The 17,698-nt window shown below is 37.0% G+C and overlaps 1 protein-coding gene across 1 annotated transcript in view; it reads left to right on the forward strand.

The window, feature by feature from the left end:
* Positions 1-17,698, forward strand: part of DNAH7 (dynein axonemal heavy chain 7) — a 283,116-nt gene that overhangs the window by 49,305 nt on the left and 216,113 nt on the right. The window contains exons 15-17 of the mRNA XM_049772925.1: positions 1,434-1,580; positions 3,877-4,562; positions 8,284-8,470. Of these exons, the coding sequence (XP_049628882.1) occupies positions 1,434-1,580; positions 3,877-4,562; positions 8,284-8,470 (1,020 nt within the window). The remainder of the gene's footprint in view (positions 1-1,433; positions 1,581-3,876; positions 4,563-8,283; positions 8,471-17,698) is intronic.

The raw sequence follows: 17,698 nt of genomic DNA on the forward strand, positions 1-17,698 counted from the left end.
GGAAATGTTTCTACATAGAATAATCTATTTTTTGATTGCTCGCGTCATAAAATTAATCTCTCATACTGTGATTCATAGTAAAAGGTAGTACATATTCTCTTTTAGTGAAAGTTGTGTTTCAGACCTCACAATTTCTCATGTGTTAATGCTCTGTCCAGAATCAGCACTCACCTTCAGTAATGCTTTTGTTTGTATCCAATGTCTGAAATGGTTTGTGATTCCTTTTCTCCTGTCTACGCTCCTCTCCTGTTCTTCTCACTACTTATTTACTTTTCTGTAATTTGAGCAGCTCCTCTGCCCCTGCTCTCTCGAATATCTTAGCTGTGTTCTTCATTTCTCATTTTCTGCTCTTCCTCTCAGTTTTGGTCATTCTCTAGCTCACATACTTGCCTTGTGAGTAAATGCAGTTAGTGGCTTTCTAGGGCTCTCTGACCTCAGTAATACTTCTGCCCTGCTTGTGTTGTATTTATAACACATTTCCAATGATTAGTCTGTTTATTGCATTATTACTTTCTTTTTGTTTGTTTTTTGGCCACACTCGGTGATGCTCAGGGGTTATTCCTGGCTATGCGCTCAAAATCGCTCCTGGCCTGGGGGACCATATGGGATGCTGGGGGATCGAACCACGGTCTGTCCTAGGCTAGCATGCACAAGGCAGAGACCTTACGGCTTGTGCCACCACTCTGGCCCCTGCATTATTATTTTTTTATCTGTCCCCAATTGACAGTAACTTCCTGGACACCAAGACTATTGCATTCTCTCAATTTTTCATTCCCCTTACTAGAACATTGTCTGGCTACAGACATTCCATTGATATTATCGGGATAAATTGCAGTGTTATCAGTCTCATTTAATAGATAAAGAAACTAAGGTTCACGAAAGTGAAGAGCCTTGCTCCAGGTTAATGAGTAAAGATGTGCTTTGACATTAAGCTTTATCCTTTTTGATCTAAACTATACCAGGTACTATTACTTCAAATAAATGTGGCATGCATTATTTGGAGAGTAAATCACAGATTACTAACAAACAAACAAACCCTCTTCATTTTAAACTATAGTCTATTTCTGTTTTGCATTAGACCATCTGGAATTAAAAAAGAAAATATGTATAAAATATCATGAATAGGTGTATAAGCTACTTATTTGTATAAACATAGATGACTAAACTACATATATCTCTCTACATAGAGAAAATTAGGTGATGCAAAATTGCCTGTGTTTTATTATGAAGTATACTATTATACAAACTATATACAAGCTGCTGATATTTTTCTTCTCCTTTTTCTTCTACCATTAGTTTACAAGAACAAAATGTTCTGTGGAACTAAAGATAAGAATATTGCAGATAATCTTTACAAATACTTAAATCTCTCTCGTTGTGTAGGGGTTTCCACAGTAAAAAAAAAAGTTAACTATACATTTGACTTTTATTAGTTACGGTGTGAGCGGTTTCAGGAGGAATTGGAGAGTTATGCTAAGCAGTGTGACGAATTTTATTCATTTGGAGATCTTCAGGATGTCCAGCGCTATCTGAAAAAGGCTCAAATACTGAATGGAAAATTGGACTTGGCAGCAGACAAGGTATACATTTAAGAAGTCTTTAAAGTATGAATTAGTTTTTTAAAAAAGCATCAAAATTTTATTGTGTGTTCAACTCTAAGATTCAACTCTGGTAGTTGGAATATATGTAATTAGAGAATAAAAATGAATGGTAGAATAGATTCTGCAAATGGTCTTGAAAGCACAGTGTTGATAGTTTATTTTGATCTCCATCTGTTTTGCTATTTGTATTGTGTAATTTGGTTGTTTCTGTATTTTGTTGTTGCTGTTGTTTTGGGGACCATTCATATTTTCCTTCTGGCCCTACACTCAAGAATCACTTTGGGGCTCAGGGGACAAGGTGGCCTGCTGGGGATTGAACCTGGGTCAGCTGCATGAAAGGCAAGTCTGCTCTATATCATTGGACCCTATTTTTGTGTCATTTCATCATTTGCGTTATCGAGAAGGCCTGGTTACTGTTTGGTTTTCTCTTCTTCCTAGAGGCAATTTCACTTTTGGTAGCTGCGTTTGAAATTTTAGACTCTTATCTTGTCCATCAAGTCAGTTGCTTCCCAGCATAAGAAATCAGCTTAAGTATTTTTATTGTTTGTTGGGAGAAGCTGCAAAGAAAAAAGCACAGGCATTACAGGAGGTATTTGGAATTTTCAATTTCATATTTTATTAAAAGGAAAAATTCTAGGGGCTGGAGCAATAGCGCAGCAGTAGGGTATTAGCCTTGTTTGCGGCTGACCCAGGATGAATCTTGTTTCGATCCCTGGCGTCCCATATGATCCCCAAGCTAGGAGCCATTTCTGAGAGCATAGCAAAGAGTAACTTTTGATCAACACTGGGTGCAACCCCAAAACCAAAACCTCCCCTCCCCCCTCCAAAAAGGGGAAAAATTCTAGGAGCAAAATGGATAGGGATTTTACTTTGTATGCTGCCGACCTCGGTTCAATCTATGGCAATTCCTGAGAATAGAGCCAGGATTAAGTCCTGACCATGTCTGGGTAGCCCAAACATCCCCCCAAATGGTAAATTCTAAAAAAACAAACAAACAAACAAAAAAAACCACAATAAAAAACCCAACTTTATTATGTTCTTTTCTTTTTCTAACAAGAAAAATTGATTTTAAAATTATTTCAGGTAATTTATAATTTCATAAGAACAAATATATGCAGAAAAATGAAATAAAACTTTTTTGGGGGGATTTTGGGTCACACCCGGCAGCACTCAGGGGTTACTCCTGGCTCTGTGCTCAGAAATCACTCCTGGCAGGCTCTGGGGACCACATGGGATGCCGTCCTTCAGCATGCAAGGCAAACGCCCTACCTCCATGCTATCTCTTTGGCCCCCCAAAATAAAACTTTTTAATTCTGTAGATTATTTTCTTTAAACAGCTCAAAGTTCCATATATTTATTTCTGCACCAAGAAGAAATGAATCTTTTTTTGTTGTCTCTTTTTCTGCTCATTTTCAAGACGCAACCTTGTTGATATCTTCTGTACAGTAGAGTCTTTTATATTGGCATGCTCTCTGACTGATTGCATTTTTTATATATAATATTCATTTTATATTGGTATCTTTTATTGACTTCTATTATTATTATTATTATTCTGTTATTATTGAACAACTAATATTTACCTTTCTGGAAACATTTTCTCTCTTCATCTGGATTACTAATTTTTATGGGTGGTACTTTGCAATTTAAATTTTTTATTCCATTTTTCACAGTACCTAACTAAGATGATTATGTTGAAAGTAGAGAAATTATCACTAATTAATGAAGCCATATCTTCTTTGTCTATGTATAAACAAAGAAAACATTTTATTATATATACATATAATATACAATATATACACATAATCTTCTTTGTAACTAACTTAACCAGTTATTTCTCCACTTTTCTAGCTGATGACCATATTTTTTATTTAACTTTGGGACTTTGAGAGAACTTTTGGAGTTACATTGAATATGAGTATTTTGTAGTTTGTTTGAGGACACACCCAACAGGACTCAGAGCACAGGGATCACTTCTGGGTCTGTGCTCCCTTTGATATGAATACATTTTTTTTTTTTGATTTTTGGTTTTGGGGCCATACCCGGTGACGCTCAGGGTTTACTCCTGGTTATGCGTTCAGAAATTGCTCCTGGCTCAGGAGACTTTAGGGGATCCCAGGGATCAAATCCATATCCGTCCTGGGTAGCCGGGTGCGAGGTCAAATTCCCTACCACTGTACTATTGCTCCAGCCCCTGATATGAATACTTTTAAAACTTATTTTTGAATAGTATCTCACTTTTAGACAGACTTAATACATTAAATACATGGTCTTTCAGATTGACCAGTTTAATGCAGAAGAGGAGGCATTTGGTTGGATACCATCCGTCTACCCTCAACGTAAAAAAATCCAAGATGCTTTGAACCCTTATCTTCGTCTCTATGAAACTGCTGTTGAATTTGGCAGCAAATACAGGACATGGACAGAAGGCCCTTACAGCAAAGTGGATCCTGACCAAGTGGAGGTAGATGTTGGAAATTACTGGCGAGGTCTCTATAAGCTGGAGAAAACATTCCACGATTGCCCACATGCGTTGTCAATGACGAAAAAAGTCAGGGCAAAGGTGGAAGAATTCAAGCAGCACATTCCTCTCATTCAAGTTATCTGCAACCCTGGTTTGCGAGCCAGGCACTGGGAGGCCATGTCCAAAATTGTTGGATACACCCTGCAACCTTCAGATGATGCCACTGTATTCTCTTTTGTAGACATGAATCTGGAGCCATTTTTAGATAAATTTGAAAGTATCAGCGAAGCTGCTAGCAAAGAATATTCTCTTGAAAAGGCCATGGAGAAGATGATTAACGAATGGGATGGGATGGAGTTTGTCATTCTCCCTTATAGAGAGTCTGGAACCTTTATTTTGTCATCCGTTGATGAAATCCAGATGTTGCTGGATGACCACATTGTTAAGACACAAACTATGCGAGGATCTCCATTCATTAAGCCTTATGAAAAGCAAATGAGGTAAAGTGTTGTGTATATGGCAGTATCTATACTATTACCAAGATCAGACCTGTTTTGGTGATCAGAATCATCATTTTGTATGTAACCTGCAATTTAAAAATCATTGTTTCCGCATTTTATACTTAGTATTTTTAATAGCCCATTATAAGAAGAAGTGATTATCTTAGTCACCATTAAAAATACTCATTTTTCTGTTTTTAAACCTCTGTCTTCCAAACAAATTAGCATCCAGATACAGGTGTCTCCATTTTTTTGAAACTTTTTATTTTAGGACACTTCTTATTTATAAAAGACTTACATTTGGGCTAGAGTGATAGCACAGTGGGTTGGGTGTTTGCCTTGCAAACAGCTAACCTGTGTTCTACCTCCAGCATCCCATAAGGTCCCCTGAGACTGCCAGGAGTAATTTCTGAGCACAGATCCAGGAGTAACCAGAATGCTATCAGAAGTGGCCAAAAGAAAAAAGAATAGAAAAGAAAAAGGACTTACATTAGTACCTGGTTTTTGAATACTAAAATAAATCCAAAGAGAAGTTTCACATTTACTACAAAAGACAAAAAGCATAAATGGCAGATGATATTCAGTTTTCTTTGCTTTATTGTTTTGTTAATTCATGTCATGGCTATGTGATGTATAATGCATTTTTATCATTAAAAAAGCTGATATTCACATATTCCATCATTAAGTTCTACCAACATTGACTAATGCTTCCTCTTTATAGCTGTATTGTCTCTTAACACATTACTGTTATAGATGTATGTTCAAATCTTGACTGTAACCCAAATTTTCTGGGTAAACTTGAATCTCACATTTACCTCTGAGTGTCTTAGCTCTGTTTTGGTAGAAAATATTGTAATAAACCCCTACTAGTAAGGTTCTTGTGAAGATGGAGAAAATGCAGAAGATATTTGAGAGATGATCATGTATAGTAAGCTTGTGGTGTACATTAAGTATATGTTTTTGAAAAAATTAATTTTTATATTATACATTTATAAATAAATTGACATTCAATATATTTCATTTTTATTTTGGGGACACACCTAATAACCCAGGAGTTACTCCTGTCTCTGCTCAGGGATCATTCCTGGCAGGACTTGGGGGACCATGCAGAAATTGAGATTGAAATCGGGCTGGTTGCATGCAAGGCGAACATCTTACCTACTTTAATGTCTCTCTATTCCTATTCATGAATGTGGCACTAATATATTTTGAATTATATAAGTTTTTTCTTTAGTGTCAATTCCAGCTTATGAATATGAATTTTTGGGTACCAACATTTTTTATTAAGGGAACTTTGGCTTGCAAGATTGTATACATGTTTTCTGAGAATAGTACATGAGTACATCATGTTCAGCATCAAAACACCAGTATCCTTTTATGTTCACAGGACCTCTCCAACTTTCTAATCTTCTTGTCCCATATGGTAATCTTAGTTTTAGGGCAAGAATCTATAGAATTCTGGGGCCGGAGAGATAGCATGGAGGTAAGGCATTTGCCTTTCATGCAGGAGGTCATTGGTTCGAATCCCGGTGTCCCATATGGTCCCCTGTGCCTGCCAGGAGCAATTTCTGAGCCTGGAGCCAGGAATAACCCCTGAGCACTGTCGGGTGTGACCCAAAAACCACACACAAAAAAAAAAAGAATCTATAGAATTCTGATTTTTGTTTTATTTTAGAGTTGCACCTCCTTGGTTTGGTCAGGACTTATCCTGTCATTATGCTCAAGGATCACTCCTGATGGGGCTTGGGGATGTATATATGGTGCTGGGATCAAACCTAGGTCAATTGCATGCAAGACTGCACACCTTACTGCACCTTGCCCCATACTGTCTAGCAGTAGATTCTAAAGAAATTTTTTTTTATTTGTCTGTTCCTTTGCTTTGTTTCTTTATATGCCATGTATCAGAGAGATCATCTGCGTTTTGTTTTTTTCCTACTGGCTCTTTTACTTTGCATGAACCCCTCTAGTTCTATCCATGCCTAATAGCAAATGTCTAATCTCTTTTTTCACATAACAGTATTACATTATATTTGTGTTATATGTAAATACATTATATATTATCTTTATCCACTCACTATCATTGTACACTTGGGTTTTTTCAAGTGTTGGCTATTGTCTGTTGTGCTGCAATGAGTATACACATTTGAAGTTTTTGTATAAATACATAAAAGTGAATTTACTGAATCATGTAGTAGATCTACTTTAAGATATGCTACATCTGAGAAATCTCCATCCTGTTTTGCACAAGAACTAGACTAATTTATAATCTTCACAACAGTGAATAGTGCCTTTTCTTCTCAGATTACCAGCACTTGTTTCTAACCTTTTCAGTCTAGACTTTATGGGTGTGTAATGATAACTCACTCTTATTTTTACTTACATATTGCTGATTACAAGTGATTCTGAGTATTTAAAAATATTAAATTGTGGGACTAGAGCAGTGGTGCAAGCAGTAGGGCATTTGCACTGCATGCACTAACCTAAGACATACCGTGGTTCGATCCTCTGGTGTCCCATAAGGTCCCCCCAAGCCAGGAGTGATTTCTGAATGAATAGCTAGGAGTAACTAACCCCTGAGTATCACCAGGTGTGGCTCACAAACCAAAAAAATATATATATTTTATTAAACACCATGGTTACAAAATTGTTCATAATTGGGTTTTAGCCATATCTTTTAGCACTTGTAGGCCATTCATGTCTGTTCAACTATTCTCTTCATTTCTTAACAAAGGTAGCTTGTTTTATGTTATTAAATTTTTTTAATTAAAAAATAAAGTTGGGGACCGGAGAGATAGCATAAAGGTAGGGCATTTGCCTTGCATGCGGAAGGACAGAGGTTTGAATCCTGGCATCCCATATGGTCCCCCGAGCCTGCCGGGAGTGATTTATGAGTGTGGAGCCAGGAGTAACCCCTGAGCGCAGCAGGGTGTGACCCAAAAAAAACAACAAAAACAAAAAAGAGTAAAGTTGAGGGGCTAGAGGTAGGGCATTTGCTTTACACACAGCTGATTCAGGACAGTGGTAGTTCGAATTCTAGCATCACATAAGGTCTCCCATGCCTGCCAGGAGCGATTTCTGAGCACAGAGCCAGGTGTAACCCCTGAGCACTGCCGGATGTGACCCCAAAACAAAATAAACAAACCCCCCAAATAAAGTTGAATGTTAAGGAATAAGTTTTCAATATAAGTATTTTTCCCAAGAAATTCAGAATGTCCTTAAGAATATCATTACTCTTTGTGCAAAGAAATAGTACAGTGTGTAGAGCATTTGCCTTGCTCATGGTTTGTTCAATCCCTGACATTTCATATGGTTCCCCAGGCTCTATCAGGAATAATACCTGAATATAGAGCTAGGAGTAATCCCTAGCATTGTCAAGTGTGGCTCCAAAACAAAAATAAAGAACACCATTACAATCTTCAAAATTTCATTTCTCAACTTACTTGCTTGTCTTAGAATTGGCTGCAGAAAAGATTATTGTTACTCTGTTACTGTATATGCAGAAAGCAGTCCAGTTATAGATATACTCATTTTCACATTCATGCCAATATATATATATATATATATGTTGATGTTATTGTTTTAAAGTATGTAATGTAGGATAATCCCAATAAAATACCTTTGGATGATGAGTAGATGAACAAAAATTGAAATAATGTCATTGACAAATGTCTTCTCGTACATTGATTTGCTGGTGATACACATCACTATGTTTGCTTTTCAGAGAATGGGAGGGCAAGTTGCTGCTGCTCCAGGAGATTCTGGATGAGTGGCTCAAGGTCCAAGCCACGTGGCTATATTTGGAGCCCATTTTCAGTTCTCCAGACATTATGTCTCAAATGCCTGAGGAGGGTAGACGTTTTACAACAGTGGATAAGACATGGAGAGATGTAATGAAAACTGTCATACAAGTATGTCCAATTCTCTGAAATGTCATTATTTAGTTAAAAGTTTTTATTTTTATTTGACTCATTATATCTTATTTTAAATCAGCCTACATAATTGTATTTTTCTTACATATACTCTTTTATATTATTTTAGGATCCCAAGAAAAATATTGAAGAAACAATAGACATTTTGTCCTGATGGCTTGGACAAAATGAGGGCCAAAGTGAATTTACATTATTTAGTAACACTTGGTTCTGTTAGTGGTCTTATGGGTGCTTTGGCAGGAAGATGCTGGACTTGGCTTTTACTGTCCGCATCTGTTTTAGGTCATCCTTGTTTGGGGCTCCACCTCCACTGCAGTGCACTGCAGTAGACACAGGTCAGCATGCCAGCCGCTCAGGCTGTAGCTTTCTTGTAATAACCTTAATGAAGGTTAGCTACAAAGACAGAGAATTCTAGTCCATTAAATGCACACAAGTTGCAACCAATCAATACACCAATACCATGGGAAACTTATGAGGCAACTTAATAAAAACCAGTAGCACTAAAAGGGATATGAATTTTTGTTCTTCTCCAAAGACATTTCTTATTACCTAAAAACCATGGTTTATGTGTGACTGAAATTAAGATTAAAATAGAAAATAATATTAAATTATATCTTTTGGGGCCCGGAGAGATAGCACAGCGGTGTTTGCCTTGCAAGCAGCCAATCCAAGACCAAAGGTGGTTGGTTCGAATCCCAGTGTCCCATATGGTCCCGTGCCTGCCAAGAGCTATTTCTGAGCAGACAGCCAGGAGTAACCCCCGAGCAACGCCGCATGTGGCCCAAAAACAAACAAACAAACAAAAATTATATCTTTTGGAGAGACCTTTGTACAATTCTCAGAAGACACCCAGTGTCGCTCCAGGCAGAACTCACTTAACAGGTGAGACAGTTCAATGCTGGGGCCCAGGAGTGCACGGACCATTGTAGCTGCAGAAAATAAGGCTTACGACCTTGCACATTTCAGTCAATTTATGCAATCCATTTTTAATAAATTATAACACAATCAAATAAGAAAATATTTTAAAACCATTTTCCTACTCTCTGGGCTAGGGAGATAGTGCATATAGTATAGCAGATAAGGGATTTGATTTGTACATGACCAACCAGGGTTTGATGTCTGGCACTACTTATGGCCCTTGGGCATTGCTAGGAATGATCCCTGAGCACAGTGATACTGAAGATGGCTCAAAAACAAAGCTTTCTTATTTTTTCTTGCATTTTGAAAGACATATTTTTATTATTAAGGTGAAGTTGTGATCATAGTTCTAAATGCTGATGATACTCTAAACATCAGCTATGCAACTTGATAGAAAATTTTCAGAAATATGGACTAGGATTTGTTTACTTCATAGGCTTATATTTTGGTGTTTGGGCCATAACCGGTGGTGATCAGGGGTTACTCCTGGCTCTGCACTCAGGAATCACTTCTAGCTGGCTCAGAAGACCATATGAGATGCCAGGGATTGAACCTGGGTCAACTGGATACATGGCAAGTGCCCTACCCACTGTACTATCACTCCGGCTACTATGCAATAATATATGGAACAAATAATTATAAGTAATACAATTAATTATATTGGAACTTTATATTTAGGGTTTATTGCTAAATCACCTTGCAGTACATCAATTCTATCAAAGTAATTAATTTTTTAATTTAGTTTTTCATAGATTTCTCTCTTCCAACAAAGTAGAATACTGATTTTATTTGGAAAAGGATAGAGTTGCTCCAAAGCAAAAAGTAGATATTTGTATTTGGTAGTTAATATAGTTTTTAAAAGGTATTTTATATATTTGATCAAAATTATCTCCAAAATCTATTGTTAAGGTCATGCTTTCCAGGCTGAGGGTCATCTAAACTGTGCTCTGGAAGCCTGATGTCCTCCTGATGTGGTTCGTGGCTACTGGGCTCTGCCAGTGTGTGAGAGAGAACCTGAGGATGCTTCTCAGGCAGGTGTTGAGCCCCAGTGGATCAATAGATGATCTCAGTAATGCTCTGGGAACCATTTAGTTTTGTAATGTATGGTCAATGGCTGGTCATTGTTCAATGCATCTAGTCCCTTATCCTACTAGTAGCATATAACATAAATGAATGAAAGCAGCCCCAAATACATCAGTCATGTTATGGAGACAACACAAGTGCACAATAACAAATGGTTGGTATAGATACCAGAAAAAAATGAAATCTTGCAGTTGGCTGAAAATTTGGATGAAACTGGAAAAATTCTAATATTTCTTTAAAATATGAGCTCACCTCACAACCTTGTAATTAAAATTCCTATCACACTGTTCTATTCCAGTAACAACTTGGTCCACCGAAGAAAGCACTGCCTATAAAACAGACTATTCATTCCAAGAGACCAAAACCCATAATTTAAGTGGTTTTTTTTTTTTGAGCTTTATGCCAAGTACTACCAATGTTTATTTTAAATCAGAAGGAGGATTTTAATTAATCTAAAACTCAACTGGAATATATAAACAATCTGACTTCCTACCCTTGAATTCTGGCATATTTATTCAGAATTCAGAGAAGATAGAATATAGTTCTGAATATATAAAGCAAAAAAGTGAATATAGTAAAAATTCAAGTTATTTGAAAATCATTATAAAGATCTAACTTTATAATGATTAGAAAATCATTATAAGATCTAACTTCCAAATTGAGTCTCTAAGACTGACCTTTCCAGAATGTCTCCACTTCTGCCCCATGAGAATCAGCACTGAAACTACTATGTTTGAGAAAATACCCTAACTCCAGGAATTAGAGTTGGCCAATTACATCAGGTGTTCATGCTTTCTCTCTTTCTCTCTCTTTCTCTCTCTCTCCTCTCCTCTCTCCCCTCTCTCTCTCCTCTCTCTCCTCTTTCTCTCTCCCTCCCCTCTCTATCTTTCCCTCTCCCTCTCTCTCCTCTCTCTATCTTTCCCTTCCTTCCTCCCATCTTACCTTCCTCCCTTCCTTCCCCCCTTCCTCTTTGTCCACATGACCCCCTTTTCTCTTCTGCCCTTCATCTTGTGATACACAGAGAGAGCTGAATTGTGGGAGAGCGGTCCCCCACAGTCCTAACTCCGGAATCTCAGTGAGAAAGATAACATGAGGCTGAGATTCTTGAGATTCTTGAACAGTTATAATTAAGTGTTCATGAGGAGTAATTACAATAAAATAACAAAACGCATTTTACTAACAAAAAGTTACTGAAAAATTCTGAAATGAAATATTGAGAGGTCTATTAGGGGGCCTCTCTCCTACTAAGAAAGGGTTTATGTTGGAGAAAGATTGGTAATACATATAAAAACATAAATTATTTCATATTTATTTTACCTTAAAGAACCAAACACCATAAGCCAATTATAGTGACAATATCAATTTCATTCTATTTTTAACCTCTGAGCCTTTTATCTTGGAAAAGTATGTGTCTAAAAGAGCATTTATTAGGAGCATAGAAAGCTTAAAAGCAGACTGTACTAAACAATCCTCCAGTGATCCCAGAACTCAGGTCATCTCATTAGACATTCTGAGAAGAAACTCCTCAGCATTTATTTCTTGAAGCCTTGGTGAGCACGGAAATGAGCTATGCTGAACATTAACAGAGCATGTTAGCCAGTTGAGAACTCTGAAGTGTGGTGATGGGGCTGAAGGAGGCACACAGCCCCGTGCTTAAGGCTTACTTTGGGCTTTGTGCTCAGGGATCATTTCTGAAGTAGTTGGGGGGGGGGACACATGTAATATCACAGGATCATATTGAGGTTGATCATGTATATAGCAAGCATCTTACCTCTCTAGTAATAAAGACAAATTCTTTTTTTTTCTTATGAAAAAGTAAATGCTTAAAGTAAATTGCTTATTTGTTTTTTTGTTTTTGTTTTTGTTTGGGGGCTACATCCGGCAGTGCTCTGAGCTTGCTCCTGACTCTGTGCTTAAGGATCATTCTGATGAAGTAGGAGTATGACTCTCTGGACCCTGTACAGCTTATTTGAGAATGAGGTTAAATATAGCATTTTACATTTGTTTTAAAATGTGAATGTTGTTGCTTGGGGTTTTTTTTCTTTCTTTCTTTGCCATTTTTTCCCCCTGTGCTTTGATTTATCTTTATTTCAGGACTGTGGTTAGTGTTTGGTTGTTATCTTTATTGCTGTGGTGCTGTTCAGGTTTTTTTTTTGTTTTTGTTTTGTTTTTAGGGGGTTTGATTTTTCTTGTATTATTTTTATGTTTTCCTCCCTTTTCCACTTCCTTTTCTTAAACTGATATTTATAATCTCTAGAAGGACTCCTCCCGTTTTTTGCTTATTCAAATTTTTGCCCCCCTTTTTTCTTTTTTCTTTTTTTCTTACCTTCAAACAAAACCACATAATTTGAACCATCTTGTTCTGCCTCACAATTTGAGGTGAAAATAATGGAGGGCACCAAGACCAAACAATCGTATGAACATTGAGTAGAAATAAAAATGATCAGACTTGAACACCAAATCTAAAACCAACTACAACAGAATCAATACCCAATCTACAACAGACTAGACACAGAAGGGATCACTAATACTACAGCCTGGGGGGCAAAGGAGGGGTGATATGGGAATCATGCTGGGAACAGGGGTGGAGGAAGGATCACATTGGTGGTGGGAATGCCCCTGATTCAATGTCACTATGTACCTGAAATATTACTGTGAATGATTTATAATCCACTTTGGTCAAAATAAAAATTATTAATAAAAATAAAAAGTTTGAGGACCAAAAAATGTGAATGTTATGTTTTTATAGAATTGAGAATCTGGCTCATTTATCTACTAGGACCAACCTAGCTCCCATTTTTAGACCTTGAAATATCTATAAAGTTTACTTATTATGGCCAGATAGTATGGAGGTGAAGGCATATATCTGAGTTGTAATTGACCCTTTTCCATCCCTGATACTAAATGGTTTCCAGGAAACCACCTAGTAGGAGCAATGGGGCTGGATTGGGGGAGGGTGGGAAAGAGGTAATATAAGAAGAGGTGGACTAGATGTGGCATAAAGACTGTGATGAAGGGCTTCTGGACAATTTGGTGGTGCTGAATTGCTATAATTGGGCACATCAAACCATATAAATGTTAATATTATTATAACTTATATAAGATATAAAAAAGAAAAAGAAGAAAATTATTAGTTCCCTGTGTGTTGGGGAGAATCTCTAGAGAGATTCCAGAAAGAGATGACATAATTTTTAAGTTTTAAATCTTCTGGTTGGTACATCATAGTCAGAAGAAGAAGCTTCTGTAATTGCCTTTATATAGTTTTCTATTTCTAGAGCTTCAAGTTGGACATGGCAAAATGATACAGGGATTCTGCTATCAAAGAGGCTGCCAAATTTCATTGTAATATAATTTCTAGCCTTGCCAGATTGGTTAGGTACAAGGAGTTTGCTTACTGGAAAAAGAATAGAAGATAAGCACTAAAATGGAACATTGGTTAGTTTTAATTGGCTTGATTCCCTTCACATGCCTCCTTTGCCAAGGTCTCTTCAAAAGCCTGAATAATATGGGAGGAGGCAATAGATTTTATTATTATTATTATTATTATTATTAGTAGTAGTATATATATAATTTTTATTTTGACCATATTGGCTTACATATCTTTCACAGTAGCATTTTAGGTACATATTAACATTGAATCAGGGAAATTCCCATCACCAAATTTGTCCTCCCTCCATCCTCATTCCCATCTTGCATCCCATATCCCCTACCCTCACCCCCTGGGCTGCTAGAATAAGTGCTCCCCCCCCCCCCCCGTGTCTAGCTTACTACTTGGTGATCATATATCTGTTTGGTCCTGGTACCCTCCCTTATTTCCTCCTCTATTTGAGAGGCGGAACTAGATAGTTCGGGTTATGTGGTTTTGTTTGAAGAAAAAATCTTTAAGCAACATGATTACAAGCGTGGTTGTAGTTGTGTTTCAGTCATAAACAGAACACCTTCCTTCATCAGTGCAACATTCTCACCAACAATGCCCCCCTACTCCACCTTTTATGGTGCTCAGAGATCAAGCATACTGATATGAGCACACTTAGGCACATTCTTTTCCAGGTGTCAGTCAAGGAAGTGAGTGGTTGCTTATATTTTTATTTTTCTGACCCAAACCTGACTTATGTAGTAGCCCATATGATGAAATTGTTGAAATGTTGCAGAATTCTTGACTCTATGTAAGGAAACTAGAAGTTATTTATAGATGTTTCTGGAACATAGACTTCTGTGTTCATAAATGAAAATTATAGCCTTCTTTAGCCATATTATGTATGACCTTGAAGACACAAATTCAATTATTATATTAGATTTTGTTAAACCTCGCTGGCAAGAAGATGATGACCAGAAGTATGATTTATTTGGATCATGGTCAGTAGCAAATAGTGGCTATATGATCAAATATTTAGATGAATCAAAATAGGATTATTGGTAACAAGGAGCTCTGGAGAAAACAATTAGGATTACAGAATATATTAGAATAAGAACATATTTGTTCTCTGTCTAAATGTCTAATAAGAGAAAACACTGAAAAAATGAGTCATTTTCATTTATTTTTAAAATTAATTTATTTTTAATTATTTTATTTAAACACTGGTTACAAGGTTGTTCATTATACAGTTGTTTTTTTTCCCCCACAGCTAAAGTTATTTATGATTGAGTTACAGTCATACAACGTATGACAACCGTCATCAGTTCACATTTCCCACCACCAATATCCTCAGTTTTTCTCCCTCCCTCCCTGATGCCCTCTTCCTGTCTCTGGGCATACATTTCTTCTTCTTCTTCTTCTTCTTCTTCTTCTTCTTCTTCTTCTTCTTCTTCTTCTTCTTCTTCTTCTTCTTCTTCTTCTTCTTCTTCTTCTTCTTCTTCTTCTTCTTCTTCTTCTTCTTCTTCTTCTTCTTCTTCTTCTTCTTCTTCTTCTTCTTCTTCTTCTTCTCCTTCTTCTTCTTCTTCTTCTTCTTCTTCTTCTTCTTCTTCTTCTTCCTCTTCTTCTTTTCCTTCTTTTCTTCTTCTTCCTCTTCTTCCTCTTCTTTTTTCTTCTTCTCTTCTTCTTCCTCTTCTTCCTCTTCTTATTTTCTTCTTCTTCTTCTTTCTTCCTTCTTTCTTTTTCTTTCTTCTTCCTTCTTCTCCTCCTCCTTCTTTCTTCTTTTCTTTTCCTTTCTTCTTTTCTTCTTTTCCTTCTTCTCCTCCTCCTCTTCTTTTCTTCTTCTTTATTCTTCCTTTCCTTTCTTTTTTCCTTCTTCTTCTTCTTCTTCTTCTTCTTCTTCTCCTCCTTCTCCTTCTTTTTCTCCTCCTCTTCCTCCTCCTCTTCTTTTCCTTCTTCTTCTTCCTTCTTTTTTCTTTTTCGTCTTCCTCCTTCCTTCATCTTTCCTTTTCTTCCTTCTTTTCTTCTTTTCCTTTCTTTTCTTCTTCTTTTCCTTTCTTCTTCTCCTTCTCCTCCTCCTCCTTTCCTCCTCCTCTTCCTCTTCCTCCTCTTCTTCTTCCTTCTCTTCTTTTCTTTTTCTTCTTCCTCCTTCCTTCATCTTTCTTCTTTTTCTTCTTCTTCTTCTTCTTCTTCTTCTTCTTCTTCTTCTTCTTCTTCTTCTTCTTCTTCTTCTTCTTCTTCTTCTTCTTCTTCTTCTTCTTCTTCTTCATTCTTCTTCCTCCTCCTTCTTTCTCTTCTTCCTTCTCCTCCTCCTTTTTCCCCCTTTTAGACACTTTGGTTTGTAGTTCTGTGCATATTTCTTGCCATCATATTTCTGGTTTGCTTTCTACCCATTCTCCCCTGCCTTCTCCAGAGCAGACATTTTAGTTCTCTCTTATTCTTTCTCTCTTTTCCTTTTTCTTTTTTTTGATACTGTGCTTTGATTTATTGCTAACTAACAGTACCATATATATAACTTTATCCATTTCAGTTCCATTTCTTGTCGATAGTGATCAGTTTCAGCCATCACTGTCACCCTGAACTCTTCACTACTCTAACCGCATTCACCATTCTTTGTCACAAGCTTCCTACCATGGACTGGTCCTCCTGATTCTCATCTCATCACCTCTGGGCATTGTTACCATATTATCTATTATTTTTCTTATCCCCAGAAATGAGTGATCATCTATTCCTATATCTCTCCCTCTGACTCATTTTATTAATCATAATCTCCATATACATCCATATACATATAAGCAAATTTCATCACTTCACTTTTCTTAACATTTGTGTAGTATTCCATTGTGTAGATATACCACAAATTACTATTTATCCATTCATCTGTTCTAGACACTTGGTTGTTTCCAGATTCTGGCTTTTGTAAATAGTACTATAATGAACATAGGGATGTAGAGGGTTTTTCTGCATGGCCTTTTGGGGTTCCTAGGGTATATCCTTAGGAGTGGTATTCCTGGTTCATATAGGAACTCAATTTCTAGTTTTTTTTTGAGGAATGTACATATTGTTTTCCAGAAAGGTTGGACTAGACGTCATTCCCACCAGCAATGAAAGAGTTCCTTTTACTCCACATCCCTACCAGCATACCAGCATTGATTGTTCTTGTTCTTTGTGATATGTGCCAATCTCTGTGGCATAAAATGGTACCTCATAATTGTTTTGATTTGCACATCTCTGATGATTAGTGATGTGGAGCATTTTTTTATGTGCCTCTTGACCATTTGTCGTCTTCTTTTTTTTTTTTTTTTCGGGCCACACCCGGTGATGCTCAGGGTTACTCCTGGCTATGCGTTCAGAAATTGCTTCTGGCTTAAGAGACCATATGGGATGCTGGGGATCGAACCCAGGTCTGTCCTGGGTCAGCCTCATGCAAGGCAAACACCCTACCACTGTGCTATTGCTCCATCCCCTTGTCTTTCTTCTTTGAGGAAATGTCGTTCATTTCTTCTTCCCATTTTTGGATGGGGTCAGGTGTTTTGTTGTTCTTGTAGTTCTGTCGGTGCTCTGTATATTTAAATATTAATCCATTATTTGATGGGTATTGGGTGGATATTTTCTCCCATTCCATGAGTAGCCCTTTTATTCTAGTCTCTGTTTTATGTAGAGATTTCAGTTTAATGTTATCTCATTTGTTTATCTTTGCTTCCACTTGCTTGGACAGTAGTGTTTCATGTTTGAAGATGCCTTTAACTTCAATGTTATAGAGTGTTCTATCTACATATTTTTCTATGTACCTTATGGTTTCAGGTCTGATATCAAGGTCTTCAATCCATTTTGATTTGACCTTTGTGCATGTT

This window comes from Suncus etruscus, chromosome 5 (genome assembly GCF_024139225.1).
Source record: "Suncus etruscus isolate mSunEtr1 chromosome 5, mSunEtr1.pri.cur, whole genome shotgun sequence".
NCBI classification, from domain to species: domain Eukaryota; kingdom Metazoa; phylum Chordata; class Mammalia; order Eulipotyphla; family Soricidae; genus Suncus; species Suncus etruscus.